General features: G+C 47.5%; 2 protein-coding genes across 2 annotated transcripts in view; both read left to right on the top strand.

Moving 5' to 3' along the window:
- PSME3IP1 (proteasome activator subunit 3 interacting protein 1) overlaps positions 1–21,849 on the top strand; it is a 348,568-nt gene that overhangs the window by 219,930 nt on the left and 106,789 nt on the right. The gene's annotated exons all lie outside the window — the stretch shown is intronic.
- PLLP (plasmolipin) overlaps positions 10,683–21,849 on the top strand; it is a 29,601-nt gene continuing 18,434 nt past the window's right edge. Inside the window, exon 1 of the mRNA XM_055553912.1 lies at positions 10,683–10,950. Within this exon, the coding sequence (XP_055409887.1) occupies positions 10,816–10,950 (135 nt within the window). The 5' untranslated portion in view covers positions 10,683–10,815. The remainder of the gene's footprint in view (positions 10,951–21,849) is intronic.

Genomic DNA, 21,849 nt, shown 5'->3' with positions numbered 1-21,849 from the left:
AGTGTATTCATAGCATGTGTCAGAATTTCCTTCCTTTTAAAGGCTGAATAATGTTCCATTGTACATCTATACTACATTTTGCTTTTTACATGTATACTACATTTATCCATTCATCTGTAGATAAACACTTGGGTTGCTTCTATGATTTTTAAAAATTTTTTATTGATTGAGGCATAGTTGGTTCACAGTGGTGTGCCAATCTCTGCTGTACAGCAATGCGACTCAGTTATACACATAAATACTGATACATATTTATATATTCTTTTCCATTATGGTTTATCACAGGATATTGAATATAGTTCCCTGTGCTACACAGCAGGACCTTATTGTTTATCCATTCTAAATGTAGTAGCTCAACAGGTAAGGAATCTGCCTGCTATTCAAGAGACAAAAGAGACTCAGGCTTGATCCCTGGGTTGGGAAGATCTGCTGGAGAAGGAAGTGGCAAACCACTCCAGTATGCTTGCCTGGAAAATTCCATGGACAGAGGAACCTGGTGGGCTCCAGTCCACGGAGTTGGAAGAGTTGGACATGACCGAGCACAGCACAGCACAATTACATAATCCTGAATAATCTCATTTTAAAGTCCTTAATCAAACCTGCAGAATCCCTATTGCTAGAAGAGGTAACATTCACTGGTTCCAGGGATTAAGAGGGACCATCTTGGTAGAGTGGGCATTGTTCAGCTTGCCACAACTATGTCATATAAGACTCCATTTATATGACTTTCTGGAAAAAGCAAGGCAACAATGACAGAAAATAGATCAGCGGTTGCCTGGAGCCAGAATGGAGGTGATGAAGGACCTTTTTGGAGTAATCAAAATGTTCTATATTTTAATTTTGGTGGCGAGGAACTTCCTTGGTGTTCCAGTGGTTAAGACTCCACCCTTCCATCTGCCTGCCAATGCAGGAGCTTCAAGAGAATGGGTTCAATCCCTGGGTCAGGAAGTTACCCTGGAGAAGGAAATGGCAACTCACTCCAGTATTCCGGCTGGGATAATCCCAGGAAAGAGGAGACTGGTGGGCTATAGTCCATGGAGGTTGCAGAGTTGGACATGACTAAGCACACATGTTTCCAATGCAGGGGATGTGGGTTTAATCATTGGCTGGGGAACTAAGATTCCACATGCTGGTGGAGTGGCCAAAATTTAAGGAAAAACATTTTTGTGTGTTATTATACATATTTATCAAAATGGCACAGAGTGCGAGAAACAAAGTAGAAAAAAACAATACTGATCTTGGGTGGTCTCAGTTGGCAACAGCTTGATCTCAGTTTTCCCCTGAATCAGAGATTGAAGCCAGCCCATGGCAGTGAGGGCACTGAATCCTAGCCACTAGACCACGAGGGCCAGTGGCTAGTGACAAGACCCTGGCTTGTCTGCTTGGTGGGAATGAATTTCGACAAAGGGACAGGAACAAGTAAAATAGTGAAACAAGTGAAATATTTATTAGGAGGGGGAAAAAGTATGTGTGAATAGACACATATGAACCAGCTCAGAGAGAGGGTCCTGGCTTCTTGGCAGTTTAAATCACTCATATGGGACATATCTGGATTTCCTCTCATCAATCATCTTGTTTTGCCTGGCTCTGAGTCCATCTTTGGGATTCCCTGGTGGCTCAATGGTAAAGAATCCACTTGCAATGCAAGACATGCAGGTTTGGATCCTTGGGTCGACAAGAGCCCCTGGAGGAGGAAATGGCAACCCACTCCAGTATTCTTGCCTGGAAAATCCCTTGGACAGAGGAGCCTGGGGTGCTGCAGTCCATGGGGTTACAAAGAGTCAGACATGACTTAGCGACTAAACAGCAGCAGCAACAGAGTCTATATTTGGTATAACTTAGTGTCCTCCCCTGTTTGGGGGTACACATGTTTTAGCCAAGACGGAATCCAGCACAGGAGCCTCTGGGAAGGTCGACACTACCTATTATGGGGTGGCATCACCAAGGAGCCTTTCTGCAAATGTGTAGTTGGGAAGGTCTTCTTGACCTCATGAGTGAGAAATATGTGGTCTCTATCTTTCATCCAAGCAGGATTCAGCTCTTCCTTGTTCCTACTATTATATTTATTTTGGAGTATCTTTCCACAGAGGACAGACTCAGCTGCTCAGCCTGGGGCCTCAATAGCAACACAGAAATTAACCGTGGGGAGCGGGGGATCCAAAATGTAAAAGGAGCTCCGGAAAAAAAAAAAAATCCACAAACTGGGCTGCAATGTTGGAGGGAGCATAGAACTCCCCAAGACTGCTGTCACTTCTGCAAGGTTCAGGGGGTGCTCCAAACCACCCTCAGGTGATTCAATAGTTCATTAGCCACAAGGCCTCCCAGAATGTACTGCAAGCTCTTATACTCATTGTTACAGCTTGTTACAGCTAAAGTACACAGATTACAATCAGAGGTGGGGTGATGGAGATGTTCTGGAACTAGTGGTGATGATAGTTCATGACAGTGAATACACTAAAATCACTGAATCGTGTACATTTTAAAAGGGTGACTTTTGACTTCCCAAAGTGGAACATCCATTGTCCTCTCCCCAGGGAGTCATGCACTCCAGGCATTCCTTACCCAGCACTGATGTGTGACAGTCCATATGGAGTACTGCCAACCAGGTAATCTCACCTACCGCCTGGGGACCACAGCCTGTCTTGGGATTTCATCACCTAGCTATGGGTTGACGGCTCACATCACCGAGCTCAGTTTCCAACTCTTCCAGGTGGAGCTGCTTGAACTGACAGCCTGTGCCTCCATCCCAAACCACACTGTTAGACTATCTGGTGTGACCAGACCCTACCCTACAGAGGCATGACATTTCAAGGGAGATTACTTCTCAGAAACCAAGGAAAAATGGCCAGACCACTTTTTGGCCTAATTTTCAATTCTTTACTACACAGAAGGCAAATGACTCAAACCTTAAATTCGCTAAATATTAGGAAATACACATGGAAACAAAGAGACTTCTTTAAAAAAAAGCTCACCACACATAGCCATTTGGCCTCCCAGGTAGCTCAGCAGTGAAGAATCCACCTGCAATGCAGGAGACACAGATTCAATTCCTGGGTCAGGAAGATCTCCTGGAGAAGGAAAGGCAACCCACTCCAGTATTCTTGCTTGGGAAATTCCATTGACTGAGGAGCCTGGCAGGCTGAAGTCCATGGGGTGCCAAAAGAGTCAGACATGACTTAGCAATTAAATGACAATAGCCATGGGACTCAGGTGGCAAAGAATCCGCCGTCAATGAGGGACACCTGGGTTCAACTGCTGGGTTGGGTAGATCCCCTGGAGAATGGAATACCTTCTCCAGTATTCTGGCCTGGAGAATTCAGTCCATGGGGTGGGGTTGCTAAGAATTGGACATGACTGAGCGACCTCCACTTTTCAGCCACCTGCCTACTCAGTCGAGTCTGACTCTTTGCAACCCCATGGACTATAGACTCCTCTGGCCATGGGATTTCCCAAGCAAGAACACTGGAGTGGGGTGCCATTTCCTTCTCCAGGGCATCTTTCCAACCTAGGGATTGAACCTGGGTCTCTTGCATCTCCTGCATTGACAGGCAGATTCTTTACCATTGAGCCATCAGGGAAGCCCATTTTCAAGCATGGGACAGGCAAATAGTTAAGTTCACCTACTCTTAATGTGGACGTTAACTAATAGGGACTTTTGGAGCAATTTGGCAGTATCTATTTTAAAAACCGCAAATACCCTCAATCCAGTGGTTCTGTTTTGAAGACTGGATTCATATGTGTGCAAAAATGTAAATAAGAGGCTTATATAATATTGAAACTACATAACTCAGATAGGATTCAAACCCAGCCAGATCAGGGACTTCCCTGGTGGCCCAGTGGTTGAGAATTCACCCGCCAATGCAGGGGACAACGGTTTGATCCCTGGCCTAGGAAGATGCCACGTGTTGAAGGCCAACTAAGCCCATGCACCACAACTACTGAAGCCTGAATGTCTAGAGCCTCTGTTCTGCAACAAGAAAGGCCACTGCGATGAGAAGCCCACATGCCGCAGCTAGAGAGTAGCTTCTGCTCTCGGCAACTAGAGAAAGTCCACAGAGCAACAAAGACACAGAGCAGCCAAAAATAAATGAAAATTTTTTTAAAAGAAAGAAAACTCCTCAGATTGGAACTTGAACACATAGGCCAGGACTCAGAACTGTTATCTTTTAATTGGGATCATTAACCTGGTTTCAGGACTTAATGGAGCTCAGGTTCTTTATGTCACAGCACAGAAGGAATTCAGCAAGAAGCAGTGATAGGTAAGAAGAGGACTTATTTACAGACATACACATTTCATAAACCAAATGTGGTATCTTGAAAGCGGATAGTAGCCCCAAAATATGAGGTGATTAGTTTTATGGGCTGGGTAATTTCATAGGCCAATAAGTGGGGGGATTATTCCAACTATTTTGGAGAAGAGGGCGGGGATTTCCAGGATTTGAGCCACTGCCTTCCAACAACACCCTCTTCCAACAACACAAAAGAATACTCTACAAGTGGACATCACCAGATGGTCAACACCAAAATCAGATTGATTATACTCTTTGCAGCCAAAGATGGAGAAGCTCTATACAGTCAGCAAAAACAAGACCGGGAGCTGACTGCGGCTCAGATCATGAACTCCTTATTCCAAATTCAGACTTAAATTGAAGAAAGTAGGGAAAACCTCTAGACCATTCAGGTGTGACCTAAATCAAATCGCTTACGATTATACAGTGGAAGTGAGAAATAGATTTAAGGGACTAGGTCTGATAGACAGAGTGACTTATGAACTATGGACGGAGGTTCGTGACATTGTATAAGCAACAGGAATCAAGACCATCCCCAAGAAAAAGAAATGCAAAAAGGCAAAATGGTTGTCTGAGGAGTCATTACAAATAGCTGTGAAAAGAAGAGAAGCAAAAAGCAAAGGAGAAAAGGAAAGATATACCCATTTGAATGCAGAGTTCCAAAGAATAGCAAGGACAGATAAGAAAGCCTTCCTCAGCGATCAGTGCAAAAAATAGAGGAAAACAACAGAATGGGAAAGACTAGAGATCTCTTCAAGAAAATTAGAGATACCAACAGGAGCATTTCATGCAAAGATGGGCTCGATAAAGGACAGAAATGGTATGGACCTAACAGAAGCAGAAGATATTAAGAAGAGGTGGCAGGAATACACAGAAGAACTGTACAAAAAAGATCTTCATGACCCAGATAACCATGATGGTGTGATCACTCACCTAGAGCCAGGCATCCTGGAATGTGAAGTCAAGTGGGCCTTAGGAAGCACCACTACAAACAAAGCTAGTAGAGGTGATAGAATTCCAGTTGAGCTATTTCAAATCCTAAAAGATGATGCTGTGAAAGTGCTGCACTCAATATGCCAGCAAATTTGGAAAACTCAGCAGGGGCCACAGGAATGGAAAAGGTCAGTTTTCATTCCAATCCCTAAGAAAGGCAATGCCAAAGAATGCTTAAACTACCACACAATTGCACTCATCTCACATGCTAGCAAAGTAATGCTCAAAATTCTCCAAGCCAGGCTTCAACAATACATGAACCAAGAACCTCCAGATGTTCAAGCTGGTTTTAGAAAACGCAGAGGAACCAGAGATCAAATTGCCAACATCTGCTGGATCATTGAAAAAGCAAGAGAATTCCAGAAAAATATCTATTTCTGCTTTATTGACTACATGAAAGCCTTTGACTGTGTGGATCACAATAAACTGTGAAAAATTCTTCAAGAGATGGGACTACCAGACCACCTGACCTGTCTCCTGAGAAATCTGTATGCAGGTCAAGAAACAACAGTTAGAACTGGACAAGGGACAGAGGACTGGTTCCAAATTGGAAAAGGAGTACGTCAAGGCTGTATATTGTCACCTTGCTCATTTAACTTCTATGCAGAGTGCATCATGCTAAATGCCGGCTGGATGAAGCACAAGCTGGAATCAAGATTGCTGGGAGAAATATCAAGAACCTCAGATATGCAGATGACACCACCCTTAAGGCAGAAAGTGAAGAACTAAAGAGCCTGTTGATGAAAGTGAAAGAGGAGAGTGAAAAAGATGGCTTAAAGCTCAACATTCAGAAAACAAAGATCATGGCATCTGGTCCCATCACTTCATGGCAAATAGACGGAGAAACGAGGAAAACAGTGTCAGACTTTATTTTTGTGGGCTCCAAAATCACTGCAGATGGTGACTGCAGCCATGAAATTAAAAGACACTTACTCCTTGGAAGAAAAGTTATGACCAACCTAGGCAGCATATTAAAAAGCAGAGACATTACTTCGCCCACAAAGGTCCGTCTAGTTAAGGCTATGATTTTTTCCAGTAGTCATATATGGATGTGAGAGTTGGACTATAAAGAAAGCTGAGTGCCGAAGAATTGATGTTTTTGAACTGTGGTGTTGGAGAAGACTCTTGAGAGTCCCTTGGACTTCAAGGAGATCCAACCAGTCAATCCTAAAGGAAATCAGTCCTGAATATTCATTGGAAGGACTGATACTGAAGCTGAAACTCCAATACTTTGGCCACCTGATACAAAGAGCTGACTCACTGGAAAAGACGGAAAGCACAGGGCCAGTTGGAAAACTGTTCGGTCAATATTGGCTGATTTTAATCAGCAACCTCCCAAAGCTGGCTTCTAGATTTTGCTGGATGATCCTGCAAAAGAATCTTTCTGTGAATTTTTGAAAAAATTGGAAATCAGATGGTCTGCCCTCTAATGGTCCTTTTTGTAATAATAAAATCCAGGAATACTCTAGTGGTACAGTGGAGAAGGCAATGGCACCCCACTCCAGTACTCTTGCTTGGAAAATCCCGTGTATGGAGGAGCCTGGTAGGCTGCAGTCCATGGGGTTGCTGGGAGTCAGACACGACTGAGCAACTTCACTTTCACTTTTCACTTTCATGCATTGGAGAAGGAAATGGCAACCCACTCCAGTGTTCTTGCCTGGAGAATCCCAGGGACAGGGGAGCCTGATGGGCTGCTGTCTATGGGGTCGCACAGAGTCGGACATGACTGGAGCGACTTAGCAGCAGCAGCACAGTGGTTAAGACTCTGTGCATCCACTTCATGGGGCACAGGTTCAATCCCTGCTCTGGGAACTAAGATCCCGAATGCCCCAAGGCACAGCCCAAACACTCTCTTAGCAAGGATTTAGGACCTAGGTGACCTGGCTCCAGGCTTCCCAGGTGGTAAAGAATTCACCTGCCAAGCAGAAGTCGCAAGAGACACAGATTTGATCCCTGGGTTGGAAGATCCCCTGGAGAAGGAAATGGCAACCCACTCAAGTATTCTTACCTGGGAAATCCCATGGACAGAGGAGTCTGGTGGGGTCAGGGGGTCTCAAAGAGTTGAACACAATTGGGCACCACCATTGACCTGGCTTTTGGCTGCTTCTTGAACTTCACCTCTCCCCAGTCCCTTCATTTTATCAATTTATGTCCCTCCTCAAAGATGCCAAAGTCTTTCCTGCCTCAGGACCTTTGCACCTATGGTAGTTTTCTGAGCCTAGAATGCTCTTTTTCTGTCCGATTCTTATGCATTCTTCAAGTCTCTGCCTAAGTGCTTACACTTTCCCTGACCCAGTTATTTAAATGACACACCCAAATCTCTATTATTCTTTCCCAGGGCATCTTGATTTCTCTTGTAGTATTATCATCAAATTATATATCTGTGGATTTGTATATCTCGAGACTGTCTCTCCCATCACATTCCCTGAGGGTAGAGTCTCTGTTTGAATGGCTCACAGCACTGTTCTCAGTGCCTGCTGTTGTTCAGTAGCTTGGTCATGTCCGACTCTTTGCAACTCCATGGACTGAAGCATGCCAGGCTTCCCTGTCCTTCACCATCTCCCAGAGCTTGCTCAAACTCATGTCCGTTGAGTCAGTAATGCCATCCAACCATCTTGCCCCCTGTTGTCCCCTTCTCCTGCCTTCAATCTTTGCCAGCATCCAGGTCTTTTCTAATGAGTCAGTTCTTCACATCAGGTGGCCAAATATTGGAGCTTCAGCTTCAGCATCAGTCCTTCCAGTGAATATTCAGGATTGATTTCCTTTAGGATTGACTGGTTTGGTCTCCTTGCAGTCCAAGGGACTCTCAAGAGTCTTCTCCAACACAATTCAGAAGCATCAATTCTTGGGTGCTCAGCCTTCTTTATGGTCCAACTCACATCCATACATGACTACTGGAAAAACCATACCGTTGACTACATGGACCTTTGTTGGCAAAGTAATGTCTTTCCCTGGTGCACACCGAACATCTGCTCAGTGCTGGAATCCCCACAGCCTCTGCAATTATGCTCCATCCCCACCCCATGGACAACAGGCCCTGCACACAGTAGGGGCTTGATCAGAGTAGGGAGACTTTGTAGAATTAAGGAAAACTTCCCTGGTGGCTCAGTGGTAAAGAATCTGCCTGCCAATGTAAAAGACACAGGAGACGTGAGTGCTGTCCCTGGGTTGGGGAGATCCCCTGGAGTAGGAAATGGCAACCCACTCCAGTATTCTTGCCGGGGAAATTCCATGGACAGAAGAGTCTGGGGGTTACAGTCCATGGGGCCGCAAAGAGTCGGACACGACTAAGCACGCACAAGACGAGACAGGTGCTCTAGATGATGTGTGGAGGTGGCCTTTCGCACAGGAGGAGGGGAACTCACCCTGGGAACAGAGAGACCCTCTCCTCCACAACCTCAGCTGGCTCTCTGTCCCCCTGTCCCAAGAACCCAGGGCTTCCTTGGCAAAAGTGGGGTCTCTGGGTGGGCGTCACATTCCAGTCTGGGGACAGGTTCCTTCCCACTTTCTCTGACCGGAGGCGAGTGAAATTGGTTTGGAAGAAAAGGTCGAAGAAAAAAAAAAAAAACAGTACAGTGATTGAGTCTTGCTTGTTGCCATTTGAAAGGAATGAAAGTGGGATTAAGCAAAAACACAGAATCCAAACCAAAACCAAAACAAAAATACTCTACTGTTTTAGAATCTGCCTCGGAAACAATTGTCTTACTGTTTTCTGTGTCATCCTAAAATCAAGGGTTTGCTCGACAGCTTTGTTCTGCACTTGGCCTCGAGCAGTCTGCAGAGAGGCTGGGCTCTGGGTAACGATTTTGCTGTTACCAAGAAGCATTTCTCATTCCCTGAGTATCTACTGTCTGCATGGGGTGGAAAAGAGGGTCTCAGGTGCTTTGGGAAGGGGATTGGGGGGGGGGTGTTGAATATCCAGTTGAGTAAATATCAAGTGTCACCTTCTCTGAGAGATTATCTTTGATTTCTTTTTGTTTTTTTAAAATATCTGCTTATTCATTTGGGTGCACCAGGTCTTAGCTGCAGCAGGTGGGATATTCTATCTTCCTTGTGGCCTGTGGAATCTGTAGTTGCGGGATCTAGTTCCTTGACCAGAAATCAAACTCATGCCCCCTGCACTGGGAGCATGGAGTCTGAGCCACTGGACCACCAGGGAAATCTCCGAGAGGTCATCTTTGACTACTCTGTCTAAAATTTACCTCGTGGTCATCTCTGTCACACTCCTGTTTTACTTACATATTTCTTTATGGGCCACACCACGTGATATCTGATTTCCCTAACCAGGGATAGAACCCATCCCATCTGTGAGAGCCCTGAGTCCTAACCACTGGACCGCCAACGAATTCCTGGTTGTTGTTGTTTTTAGTTATAGCACTTGTCACTATCTGAAGTTATTTTTTCTCTCCAGTTTATACTTGTCACCTCCAGTAGGAAGTGGGATCCGAGAAGGCCTCGTGTGTTTTTTTGCTTGTGTATTCACATGGCCTGGGATAGGGTCTGACAATATAGTAAGGTCTCAACAATCTCTGGTGATGAATAAATGAAACAATTGTCTGTGCTGGTCTCTATAGCCTGAGGGGTGTGTGTGTGTGTGTGTGTGTGTGTGTGTGTGTGTTTGCGCGCGCGCAAGTGAGTTTCAGGGCGCACGTGGAGCAAAGAAACTGTAACTCCAACATCATCTCCCGCTTTCTGACAACCTCCCCGCCCCACACCTAATGGCAAAAAACTTTCCGTGCAATATTTCATTCATTCTGCCGGAGGCTCTGTGAAGTGAGATTCATTCCTCTCCCTGTATTACAGGCGAGGATACTGAGGCTCAGCGATCTTCTAAGTTACCGCTCCATCAGTTCAGAAGAGAAGACCACATCAATTGAGTCATAAAAGGATCTCCTTCCACGCACTCCCACATTTCATCCAGACCCTCCCCTCATGGATGCTCGGTCATCTGGGACCCTTTGGGAGTCTCGACACAGCGATGACGATCCTGCTTTAAGGGGAGACTTCAGAGAACTGCAGGAGCTCGCCCAAGAGCACACAGCGCTAGAGAGACATCCAGGAGGGATGTGGGTAGCTTTGCAAGCCTCCGCCAGTTTATCCCGAGGCTCGGAAGCCAACGGCGAGGAGGGCGCGGAGCGATCAAAGCCGCCCCGAATGTGGGGGAAATTGCCAGCAGCCGGCTTTCCGGGGAGAGACAGGTGCGGAAGTCTAGGCTGGTTCTGGTGGAGCCATCTCATTGACCGCGGCCTCACTTTCCGCGTCTGTAAAGAATTGGCGACTTCGTGTGCGGGTCGGAGCTGGACCGGCCGGCGGTGATCGAAGGGTTAACGGGGCGGGTCTCGTGACGAGGGCCGGGCCGGGATTCCTGTAGCACCTGGGGGCTCGCGGCTCCCCGCCCAGACGCCGCGCGTAGCTCCGGGAGCCTCAGCGCCAGCGGGAGCCCCCCGGGGAGGAGCCGCGCAGAAGCCGGCACCTGCCGCGGGAGGGGCGGCGACGACGGCCGGAGCAACCTCGGGAGGCGAGCTGAGGCGACATGGCAGAGTTCCCGTCCAAAGTGAACACGAGGACCAGCAGCCCGGCGCAGGGAGGCGGCGCAGTGGTGTCGACGCTGAGCCCCGACTTGGGGTTCGTGCGCTCCAGCCTCGGTGCGCTCATGCTCCTGCAGTTGGTGAGCGCGCTCGCGGGGCCTGGGCCCCGGGACCGGGTTAGGGTGATGGTGTAGGGGGGTCCTGGCCGGGCCTGGAGGGGTCAGGGACTCCGGAGCTGCCCTTTTTCTTTGCTCCCCGCACACCCCCAACCTAGGCTCACACACGCCCCAGTGCGCCTTGCCTTCCTCGGGGGGCGCTTGTAGGACGGACGCTCCCGGGATCTCCTTGGTACCCTCTCACCGCGAGACGCCCTAGTTGCGGTCTCTTAGAGCACACGCAAGATGTACCAATGTCAGAGTGCCCATCACCAGCGCCCCATCATTCCGTCCCCGCTGGTCACCAAGAAGTCATCCACAGAAGCGCTCACAAACGCCACAATCACTGCGCGCGACTGTTTCTCCCGGACTCTGGCTCTCCCTTTGCCAGGACTATGCCCTCAGCCCTCCAGCACCCCCAGCCTGAGGCAAAGTCCGATCTCAGCTGATCCTCTGCCGAGCTCCGAGCTGCTCCCGGTGGCTGCACCCCAGCACACTCTTCGTCTAATCGAGCGGGCACATCCGGGGGCAACACAGACCCTTCAGTGGGCCCTACGGGCCCCTGCGAGGGAGCCCGACTCATCTAGCTTCCACTGAGAAACCTGCCACTTTCCGGCCGGTTTGGCCCCTGAGGGCCAAGATACCACGCCCAGCGTTGGGGGAGGGTTTGGTGGGAAGGCAGAGGCAGGAATCCTGTATGCAATACCCTCTGTAGACCCCTGCCGAGGCGGATCGATGGGCACACCCCTTTCGGCAGCAGTTTCAGGCTTGGAGGTGTTAGCTTCTCGCCCACCCCCGCCCCGCCCCGCAGTACCCTCTGGTGCCAGTCTGGGAGCTGGGTGGCTGCCCTGTGGGAGGGGCTTGTTGCGTTTTCAGGGGACTAGCGGGAAGATCGGAGAAGGCAATGGCACCCCACTCCAGTAGTCTTGCCTGGAAAATCCCATGGACGGAGGAGCCTGGTAGGCTGTAGTCCATGGGGTCGCTAGGGTCGGACACGACTGAGCGACTTCCCTTTCACTTTTCTCTTTCCTGCATTGGAGACGGAAATGGCAACCCACTCCAATGTTCTTGCCTGGAGAATCCCAGGGACGGGGGAGCCTGGTGGGCTTCTGTCTGTGGGGTCGCACAGAGTCGGATACGACTGTAGTGGCTTAGCAGCAGCAGTGGGAAGATGGAGGCGGGTCAAGATCCATCTTCCATTAGGGCACCTTCTGCTGTCCCACTGCTCGGTCCTAGCAAGAATGCCAGGGGTCAGCACAGAAGACAGGGGCCCAGATCAAGCTTCCCTCTTTACCCAGGTGATCACACTTCCTCCTGGACCAGTGCTATCTCTTTCCCTTCAGTTCAGTCACTCTGTCGTGTCCAACTCTTTGCGACCCCATGGACTGAAGCACCCAGGCTTCCCTGTCTGTCATCAACTCCCTGAGCCTGCTCACACTCATGTCTATCTAGTCGGTTGGATGGTTGGATATCATCCAACCATCTCATCCTCTGTCATCCCCTTCTCCTCCTTCCTTCAATCTTTCCCAGCATCAGGGTCTTTTCAAATGAGTCAGTTGTTCGCATCAGGTGGCCAAAGTATTGGAGTTTCAGCTTCAGCGTCAGTCTTTCCAATAAATATTCAGGACTGATTTCCTTTAGGATTGACTGGTTTGATTCCTTGCAGTCCAAGGGACTCTCAAGAGACTTCTCCAACACCACAATTCAAAAGCATCAATTCTTGGGCGCTCAGATTTCTTTATGGTCCAACTCTCACATCCATACATGACTACAGGAAAAACCATACTGTTGACTAGATGGACCTTTGTCAGCAAAATAATGTCTCTGCTTTTTAATAAGCTGTCTAGGTTGGTCATTGCTTTTCTTCCAAGGAGCAGGAGTCTTCTAGTTGCATGGCTGCAGTCACCATCTGCAGTGATTTTGGAGCCCCCAAAAATAAAGTCTGTCGTTGTTTCCACAGTTTCCCTACCTATTTGCCATGAAGTGATGGGACCATATGCCATGATCTTTGTTTTCTAAAATGTTGAGTTTTTTTTTTTAATGTGAATGTTGTTTTAAGCCAAATTTTTCACTCTCCTCTTTCACTTTCATCAAGAGGCTCTTTAGTTCTTCTTCGCTTTCTGCCATAAGGGTGGTGTCATCTGCATATCTGAGGTTCTTGATATTTCTCCCAGCAATCTTGATTCCAGCTTGTGCTTCATGCAGCTGGCATTTAGCATGATGTACTCTGCATAGAAGTTAAATGAGCAGGATGACAATATACAGCCTTGACGTACTCATTTCCCAATTTGGAACCAGTCTGCTGTCCCATGTCCGGTTCTAACTGTTGCTTCTTGACCTGGATACGGATTTCTCAAGAGGCAGGCCAGGTTGTCTGGTATTCCCATCTCTTGAAGAATTTTCCAGTTTGTTGTGATCCACGCAGACAAAGGCTTTGGCGTTGTCAGTAAAGCAGAAGTAGATGTTTTTCTGGAATTCTTTTGCATTTTCTATGATCCAACGGATGTTGGCAATTTGATCTCTGCCTTTTCTAAATCCAGCTTGAATATCTGGAAGTTCTTGGTTCACATACTGTTGAAACCTCGCTTAGAGAATTTTCAGCATTACTGTGCAAGTGTGTGAAATGAGTGCAATTGATCTGTAGTTTGAACATTCTTTGGCATTGCCTTTCTTTGGGATTGGAGTGCAAACTGACCTTTTCCAGTACTGTGGCCACTGCTGAGTTTTCCAAATTTGCTGGCATATTGAGTGCAGCATTTTCACAGCATCATCTTTTAGGATTTGAAATTGCTCAGCTGGAATTCTATTACCTCCACTAGTCTTTTTTGTAGTGATGCTTCCTAAGTCCCACTTAACTTTGGACTCCAGGATGTTTGGCTCTAGGTGAGTGATCACACCAACATGGTTATCTGGGTCATGAAGATCTTTTTTGTATAGTTCTTCTGTGTATTCTTGCCACCTCTTCTTAATATCTTCTGCTTCTGTTAGGTCCATACCATTTCTGTCTTTTATTGTGCCCATCTTTGCATGAAAATTTCCCTTGGTAGCTCTAATTTTCTTGTTGAGATCTCTAGTCTTTCCCATTCTATTGTTTTCCTCTGTTTCTTTGCATTGATCACTGAGGAAGGCTTTCTTATCTGTCCTTGCTATTCTTTGGAACTCTGCATTCAGATGGGTATAGCTTTCCTTTTCTCCTTTGCCTTTAGCTTCTCTTCTTTTCTCAGCTATTTGGAAGCCCTCGTCAGACAACCATTTTGCCTTTTTGCATTTCTTTTTCTTGGAGTTGGTCTTGATCACCGCCTCCTGTACAATGTCACGAACTTCCATCCATAGTTCTTCAGGCACTCTGTCAGATCTAATCCCTTGAATCTATTTGTCACTTCCACTTTGATTTAGGTCATACCAGAATGGTCTAATGGTTTTCCCCAAGATGGAGAAGCCCTATACTGTCAGCAAAAACAAGACCACAAGATTGGGAGTTGACTGTGGCTGAGATCATAAACTCCTTATTGCTATCTCTTTCAGAATTCCTCAGATCTCTTCCTGTGAGCCCTGTCCCCAACCTCACCCTCAGGCTTTCTTGGAGGGGCTTGTAGGTGTTTGTCCCCACCCCAGGAAAAAATGTGGAATTGGAATCTCAGTCACTACAGCCCAGAAATCTGCATTTTAAACTCCTCTGAGTTGTCTGGCAGATTCTCTGGGAAGGGAGGGGGAGGGGCAGAGTTTCCCCCAAATTTAAATCTGCTGGTAGGAAGGGCCTGTCTGGAGCGATGCTGAGTGCTAGGCTTCTGGCTGCTTGTGAAGGGAGCAGTTGCCAAGCACGAAGGATGTCCCTGACCCAAGGGTGTGGAAGCGCAGAGGAGAGAATCAGTTCTGAGTTCAGGAAGGCTTGTGGAAGAAAGGTGGCTTTTGACATTGCCCTTTGGGCTTCCCTTGCAGCTTAGCTGGTAAAGAACCTGCTGGGTTTGATCCCTGGGTTGGAAAGATCCCTTGGAGAAGGGAAAGGCTACCTACTCCAGTATTCTGGCCTGTATAGTCCATGGGTTTGCAAAGAGCTGGACATGACTGAGCGACTTTCACTTCAGTTCACTGATATCTGAGGCAGAAGTAGGGAAAGGTCGCCTGCTACAAGGGCAGGCGACTGTGCAGGCCAAGGCTTGGGGCTGGGGAAGCGGAAGAAAAGTGGGGAGCAGGCTTCCCTGGTGACTCAGATGGTAAAGAATCTGCCTGCAATGCTGGAGACCTGGGTTCAATCCCTGGGTCAGGAAGATCTCCTGGAGAAGGGAATGGCAACCCACTTCAGTATTCTTGCCCGGCAGATCCCATGAACAGAGGAGCTCTGTGGGCTACAGTCCATAGGGTTGCAAATAGGCAGACATGACTGAGTGATTGAACACGATACACACATGGGGAGAGTAGCCAGCAGGTTGATTTAGCCAGTGGAGGGGAAGAAGAAGTTGTCCTCTACCGATCGAGTTCTTCTGGCTGGTCTAAGAGTTAAACTAACATGAAAGAGATGAACATGAGAAAAATCAAACAAGGTTTAATGCTTTGTACACATGGGAGAGACCCAGAAAAACTGAGAAGCTAAAAAAATGGCCAAAGCCCTCCCTTTAAATCCCATCTTCAGCTAAAGAAAAAGAGGATGTTGAGGATGTGAGGTCAGTTACAGGATGTGACCGGGAAAAGCACAAGAAACAAGGGTAAGGTTGTGCGGATTTAAGTCATTGCTTTTTCCATGGATGTGTTTCTAGAGATTTGGTCAACCTCCTCTCTCTGCTACTGTGAGGGAGACATCCTTACAGATGTACGTATTTCTTACAAAAGGGTAAGGAGCCTTGGTTTTCAGCTTTTCCCTTGCCTGCTTTTCTTAGCAAATAACCAGCTTAAAATTGATATGCTGGAAAGATGAGTTTTGGGATGGCAAATTTTGCTCTGCTACACCGGAGTTGAAGCACTTGTTTCTGGGTGGCCAGAAGCTGAGGGAGATAAGTGATGTTGGTTTTCTGTTTGCATCCTTAGAGGGGGTTGGAACCACAGGGGGCTAAGCTGGGCTGAGGATGAGGAGGCCATGGGTTGGGTCCCCCAGGGTTCACTCTTAGTAGACAGGACCTGAGCATCAGCCCCTTTTGCATTTGAACAATGAGACTTGGAATAAGGGGAACTAGAGGGACCTAGTTCCCCTTATTCCAAGTCTCATTGTTCAAATGCAAAAGGGGCTGATGCTCAGGTCCTGTCTGCTGGGCTGCAGTCCATGGGGTCGCTAAGAGTCAGACACACTAAGCGACTTCACTTTCACTTTTCACTTTCATGCATTGGAGAAGGAAATGGCAACCCACTCCAGTGTTCTTGCCTGGAGAATCCCACGGACGGGAGAGCCTGGTGGGCTGCCATCTATGGGGTAGCACAGAGTCAGACACGACTGAAGCGACTTAGCAGCAGCAGAGGAGGGGCCTGCTGTGTCTGCAAGAACTGAAGTAGCTTCCACTGGAGGAGGCTTGTGTCTCTTGATTTGGGGGTCCCTGTGGGCTTAGCAGCCCAGTCCTGAGCATCTGGCTCCCATCACACACAGATGTAGACAGAGGTGTAGATGGAATGTAGGACTGGCCCAGAGAGCTGTGGGGGAGCTTGGCACTTAAGACTCCAGGGACTGGCTGTGAGTGGGATGGCCTTCCTTTGCCCTCCCTGCAGTGTTTTTGGATCCCAGGGTGGGCGGATGAGAGTCTCCCATTGAAGTGATGAAGACCTGCCCCTTTTTGTGACTTCACCAATTGGCTTGTGGGAGAAGCTGCTTCCTGAACTGTTTCTCTGGCAATGGACAGTTCCATGGGGTCTGAGACAAAGGGGGCTCCACTCAACAGGCACCACGTCTGCTGGGCAGCCAGTGTGGCTCCCACCACTCAGATGCCAACTAGGCTCCAGGCTCTTTGCTAAGAGCTTCATTTTCTTGTATATTCCTCCACTTTACAGGTGAGGAAACAGGCTCAGAGGTTAGTTCTTGGCCCAAGAGCTCATAGAGTGTTAGAGCTGGGATCGAAGCCCCCAGTGGCCTGACTTTTCTGATCTGCACTTAGTTATCACACTCAGCTGGGCTCCTCCCCAGCTGGACACTGGGTGTGGTGCTGTTGTGGGAGCAATGGAGACCCCAGGTCCAGTGCCTGCTCTCTGGAGCTCTTGGTCTCTGAGGGAGGTGCTCAAAGGATGAGCTTCCTATGGAGGGATCAGGTGGGCTGCCTGGAGGAGGCAGTACATGGGAAGGTATCAGACATCTGTGTTTCCCAAGATCTGGTGAAGGGTTCCAGATGTGGGAGGAGGAAGAGGGGCTGGGTAGGAAGACCCCAGCTTCCTGAGAAGGAGATGTGTTCTTTGTTTAGTATTAAATGTGTCTTGAAGAACCAACCTCAGTGTTCACTGATTTGTCACTTCCCCCACCCCATCTAGCTCCAGAAATAATATGAAATGGGATATGATATTAAGTCACATATGACAGAAGAGTTAAAGTAATATATTTTTAAAAGTTGGTAGTGTGTGTGTGTGTGTGGAGATGGGGTAGGGGCTGACTTAAAGAGAGCTGAGAAGAATCTAGACTCTGTCATAAATTTAAGGCTGTTGATTCTTTGTTGAGTTTCCTAGCAGCCTAGGCAAAAAGGGAAGCATGAATTTATACAGATAGCATCTAAAAAGGAAGAAAAATAAAAAAGGAAGCAGGCATGCCTGGTCTAGAGATAACTCTTGGTCTTAAAAACCTAGAAGCTTTGATGCTGCAGATCTTTGTGTGGCCAGTGGGTGGAGGAACTTTGTGGAAGCTGTGGTTAACTTGGCTGATCCCAGAGACTTATATAGTGTAAGTATAAAGTGAAGTGCACATTTCTTCTTCTTATTATTTTTTTTAATCTTCCTCCAGCCCCGGGGAGAAAGGTGATCTCCTGGGTTTGCATGCATGTATGCTAAATTGCTTCAGCTGTGTCTAACTTTCTGCAACTCTATGAACTGTAGCCCACCAGGCTCCTCTGTCTATGGCATTCTCCAGGCAAGAATACTGGAGTGGGTTATGATTTCCTCCTACGATCTTCCCAACCCAGCAATCGAACCCATGTCTTTTATGTCTCCCGCATTGGCAGTCAGGGTCTTTATCACTGGTGCCACCTGGGAAGCCCCACGTGGGTTTACTGATGAAGGAACAGACTTAGAGAGGTTGAGGAACAAGGGCAGCCAGAGGGCTTGGGACAGAGAAGCCCTATGAATGGTCTGTGACAGTAGGGCCATTTGTGTTTAGAAGCTTCTATCCTATCCTTGGGGCTTCCCTAGTGGCTCAGCGGTAAAGAATCCACCTGCAATGCAGAGATGCAGGAGACGTGGGTTCGATCCCTGGGTCGGAAAAGACCCCTGGAGGAGGAAATGGCAATCCTCTCCAATATTCTTGCCCAGAGAATCCCATGGACAGAAGGGCCTGGTGGGCTCCAGTTCATAGGGTCACGAAGAATGGGACATGATGACTGAGTGACTGAACACACACACAATTCCCAGTTAGCAGGTGAACAAACACATCGGAAGCTTCACTTGCCACTTGATGACAGTGATCCATGGGCGGTAGTGAGAGGGTTGGTGGAAGCAGAGAAGCTTGGTTTCAAATCCTGGCTCTGTAATCTTGGACAAGTTCCCTAATATCCCTAAGCCTCAGTTTCCTTGTCTGTGAAATGGTGATGGTGAGATTTTGGGGAAGGTGGAAGCTGATGCCTGCAGAGGGCTTAGCACAGTGTGTGTGAGAATGAAGGGAAATTATTAGGATTCACAGGGTCATAGAAATCTAGGGCTCTTACACTTGCTCCCAAAGGTCCCCAGGTGTCTCCTCAGCAAGAGCTTGTAGGCTCCCAGGGACAGGGAGCTCAGTCTCTCTAAAGGATGCCTGCTGCATCCTTGCACACCTGGGAGTGTGAGAAAGTCCTTTCTCTTGGTAACCTGGGTCTCTCTCCAGCCCCACGAGGCATGGCAGCTCCTCTCCAGACTGGAGGCAGGACAGGACCTGAAAGTCAGCTCTTTAGCCTGGTGAGACAGTGTTGTTGAGGTCTGAGAGGTACGAGCAGAGGTTGGCCATATTGGATCGCAGTGTTGGGGACTCACAGGGTTTTCCTTAGCATTGAGTTTTGTGGGTTCCATCTCCCTAGGGCAGCATTCCTGATGCTGCGCGCTCCCCACCTTGCTCCATGCTCCACTGTAGGGAGCACAGCAGTGCCTGTATTGTTAGCTCCACCTACATGCCCCACTTGTGGTTGGGGGATTCTTGAATGTTTGGAGTCAATTTGTAGTTATATAACCAATATATGGACACGTTCTCCTTAAAAAGCAAAAACCTATTACAGATAAGACTAAAATTATCCTTGGATCCCCTGCCTGTCTCCCCAAGGGAACTGCTGTATTGGGGTGTTTCTATTTCTTTTTCCCAGGCATTTGAAAAAAACACTGATGGCTTAATTCTGTATCCTTTGTTCAGTTACTTGTCTTATACCCGGTGCACCTGCATCTCTTCGAGCTGTCTCCCTCCTTCTTAACCGTTCAGGCTATTCCAGAATGTCACTGGTTGGACCCGAGTTCATTTAGCCATTTCTCTATTGATGGGCCTGGTTTTTGTTTTGTTTTGTTTTTTATTTTGGGCTTCCCTTGTGACTCAGCTGGTAAAGACTCCACCTGCAATGCAGGAGACCTGGGTTCGATCCCTGGGTTGGGAAGATCCCCTGGAGAAGGGAAAGGCTACTCACTCCAGTATTCTGGCCTAGAGAATTCCATGGACTGTATGGAGTTGCAAGCGTCAGACAAAACTGAGTGACTTTCACTTCACTTTTTTTATTCTTTGTTTTTTAAAAACTTTTAATTTTGTTTGGGGTATAGCCAATTAGCGATATTGTGATAGTTTCAGGTGAACAGGGAAGGGACCCAGCCATATGTATACATGTATCCATTCTGCACCAAAGTCCCCTCCCATCCAGGCTGCCACATAACATTATATAGCATAACAGTGCTGTACAGTAGGTTCTTGTTGGTTATCCATTTTATATGTAGCACTGTGTAAATGTTGATGGGCCAGTTTTTTTTTTTTATGCTTTTATTCTTTTAAAAATATATACAGACTTATAGCAAAAACACTTCAGCAGTCCAAAGGGCTATTAATGAATACAAAGGGTTATCAATGAATATATAATCTCTCATCCTGGTTGGGTCACTGCCCACACCCCCATCCCTGGCCCTTGCCGGAGGCATTATGGGTGTGACATTCCAGGGTGAGTCAGTGGGTTATTTACACAAAATACAGGTAGCTCCACCCCACCTGTGCCCTTCCTGTCTTTCCCTCCTGGCAATATACCTAGGGATGTCCTGTATCATTGCACAGAGAACTACATGTGTCTTTCTTTTTTAATCCTTTCTTTTCTTAATTTCTTTAATAGATAATATATTATCAACAGTCCAGAATAAAATAGAATGGGAAAGAGCACCTTGAGCAATCTCTGTCCCCTTTGGTTAGAGTTGACTGCCCCCATGCCCACTCTGTTCTATTTTCTGTGTATACCCCAACCTCTCCCCACTTTACCCCAGGGCTATCATCTAACCAGGTGGTGCAGTGGTAAAGAATCTGCCAGCCACTGCAGGAGACTTGTTTTCAATCCCTGGAGAAGGAAATGGCAACCCACTCCAGTACTCTTGCCTGGAAAATCCCATGGACGGAGGGCCATAGTAGGCTACAGTCCATGGGGTCACAAAGAGTCGGATATGACTGAGCGACTTCACTTCACTTCACTTCCTCCCTATAACCCTTACAAGTGCTGACCCTTTATTCCCAACTTATAACTAGACCAATTCCAGCTTATCCTTAACACCATTGAGGACATCTTTGTGCCATTTCTTTGCAACGACTTTTGGGCACTAAAACCATTTGGGAAACTATCTTGGAAGGGATGGGATCTAAAATTCTAAGTGTAAATCTTGATCAAATTGTGTGGTGGATTTTAACAAGGGTAAAATTTTGGATAGGATGGGAGTTAGAGACATTATCTCAATTTGGATCTGAAATGGGTCCGGCGGCATCAGTCCCAACCAATACCCTCCTGGGTCTCATCGTCCAGGATTGGGAAAGATTCAGACTACTGGGATTAAAAACATGGACTGCAGCCTACCAGGCTCCTCCGTCCATGGGATTTTCCAGGCAAGAGTACTGGAGTGAGTTGCCATTTCCTTCTCCAGGAGATCTTCCTGATCCAGGGACTGAACCCAGGTCTCCCACATTGTAGGCAGACACTTTACTGTCTGAGCCAGAAACTAAGATAAGTGGCCATTAAATGGATCTCTGAGTTATGATACTATAGTGCAGCTAGATTTATATTGTAGAATTGGAGTGAGCTTCCATATGTTCAAATTTTCATGGCGTTGTATTTATACTGCTGCTGCTAAGTCGCTTCAGTCGTGTCCGACTCTGTGCGACCCCATAGTCGGCAGCCCACCAGGCTCCGCCGTCCCTGGGATTCTCCAGGCAAGAATGCTGGAGTGGGTTGCCATTTCCTTCTCCAGTGCATGAAAGTGAAAAGTGAAAGTGAAGTCGCTCAGTCGTGTCCAACTCTTCGCAACCCCATGAACTTCAGCCTACCAGGCTCCTCTGTCTATGGGATTTTCCAGGCAAGAGTACTGGAGTGGGTTGCCATTGCCTTCTCACTGTATTTATACAGTGAGACCCAAAAGGAATTTAAGGTGCGTGTAGTTCAAAGGGATAATTATAGTAAGGAGACAGAAGACATTTTAACTAATCTACCCTATGGAGCCATCCAAAGGTTAAATCCTCTGCAAGGAGGAGCCAGAGCTACTCCTTGCCTACTCGGAGGAACCATTACCTCAGGGGAA

The sequence above is a fragment of the Bubalus kerabau genome, chromosome 17 (assembly GCF_029407905.1).
Source record: "Bubalus kerabau isolate K-KA32 ecotype Philippines breed swamp buffalo chromosome 17, PCC_UOA_SB_1v2, whole genome shotgun sequence".
Classification (NCBI taxonomy): domain Eukaryota; kingdom Metazoa; phylum Chordata; class Mammalia; order Artiodactyla; family Bovidae; genus Bubalus; species Bubalus kerabau.
The sequence above is the reverse complement of the archived record's forward strand: the minus strand, read 5'-3'. Positions and strand labels throughout refer to the sequence as shown.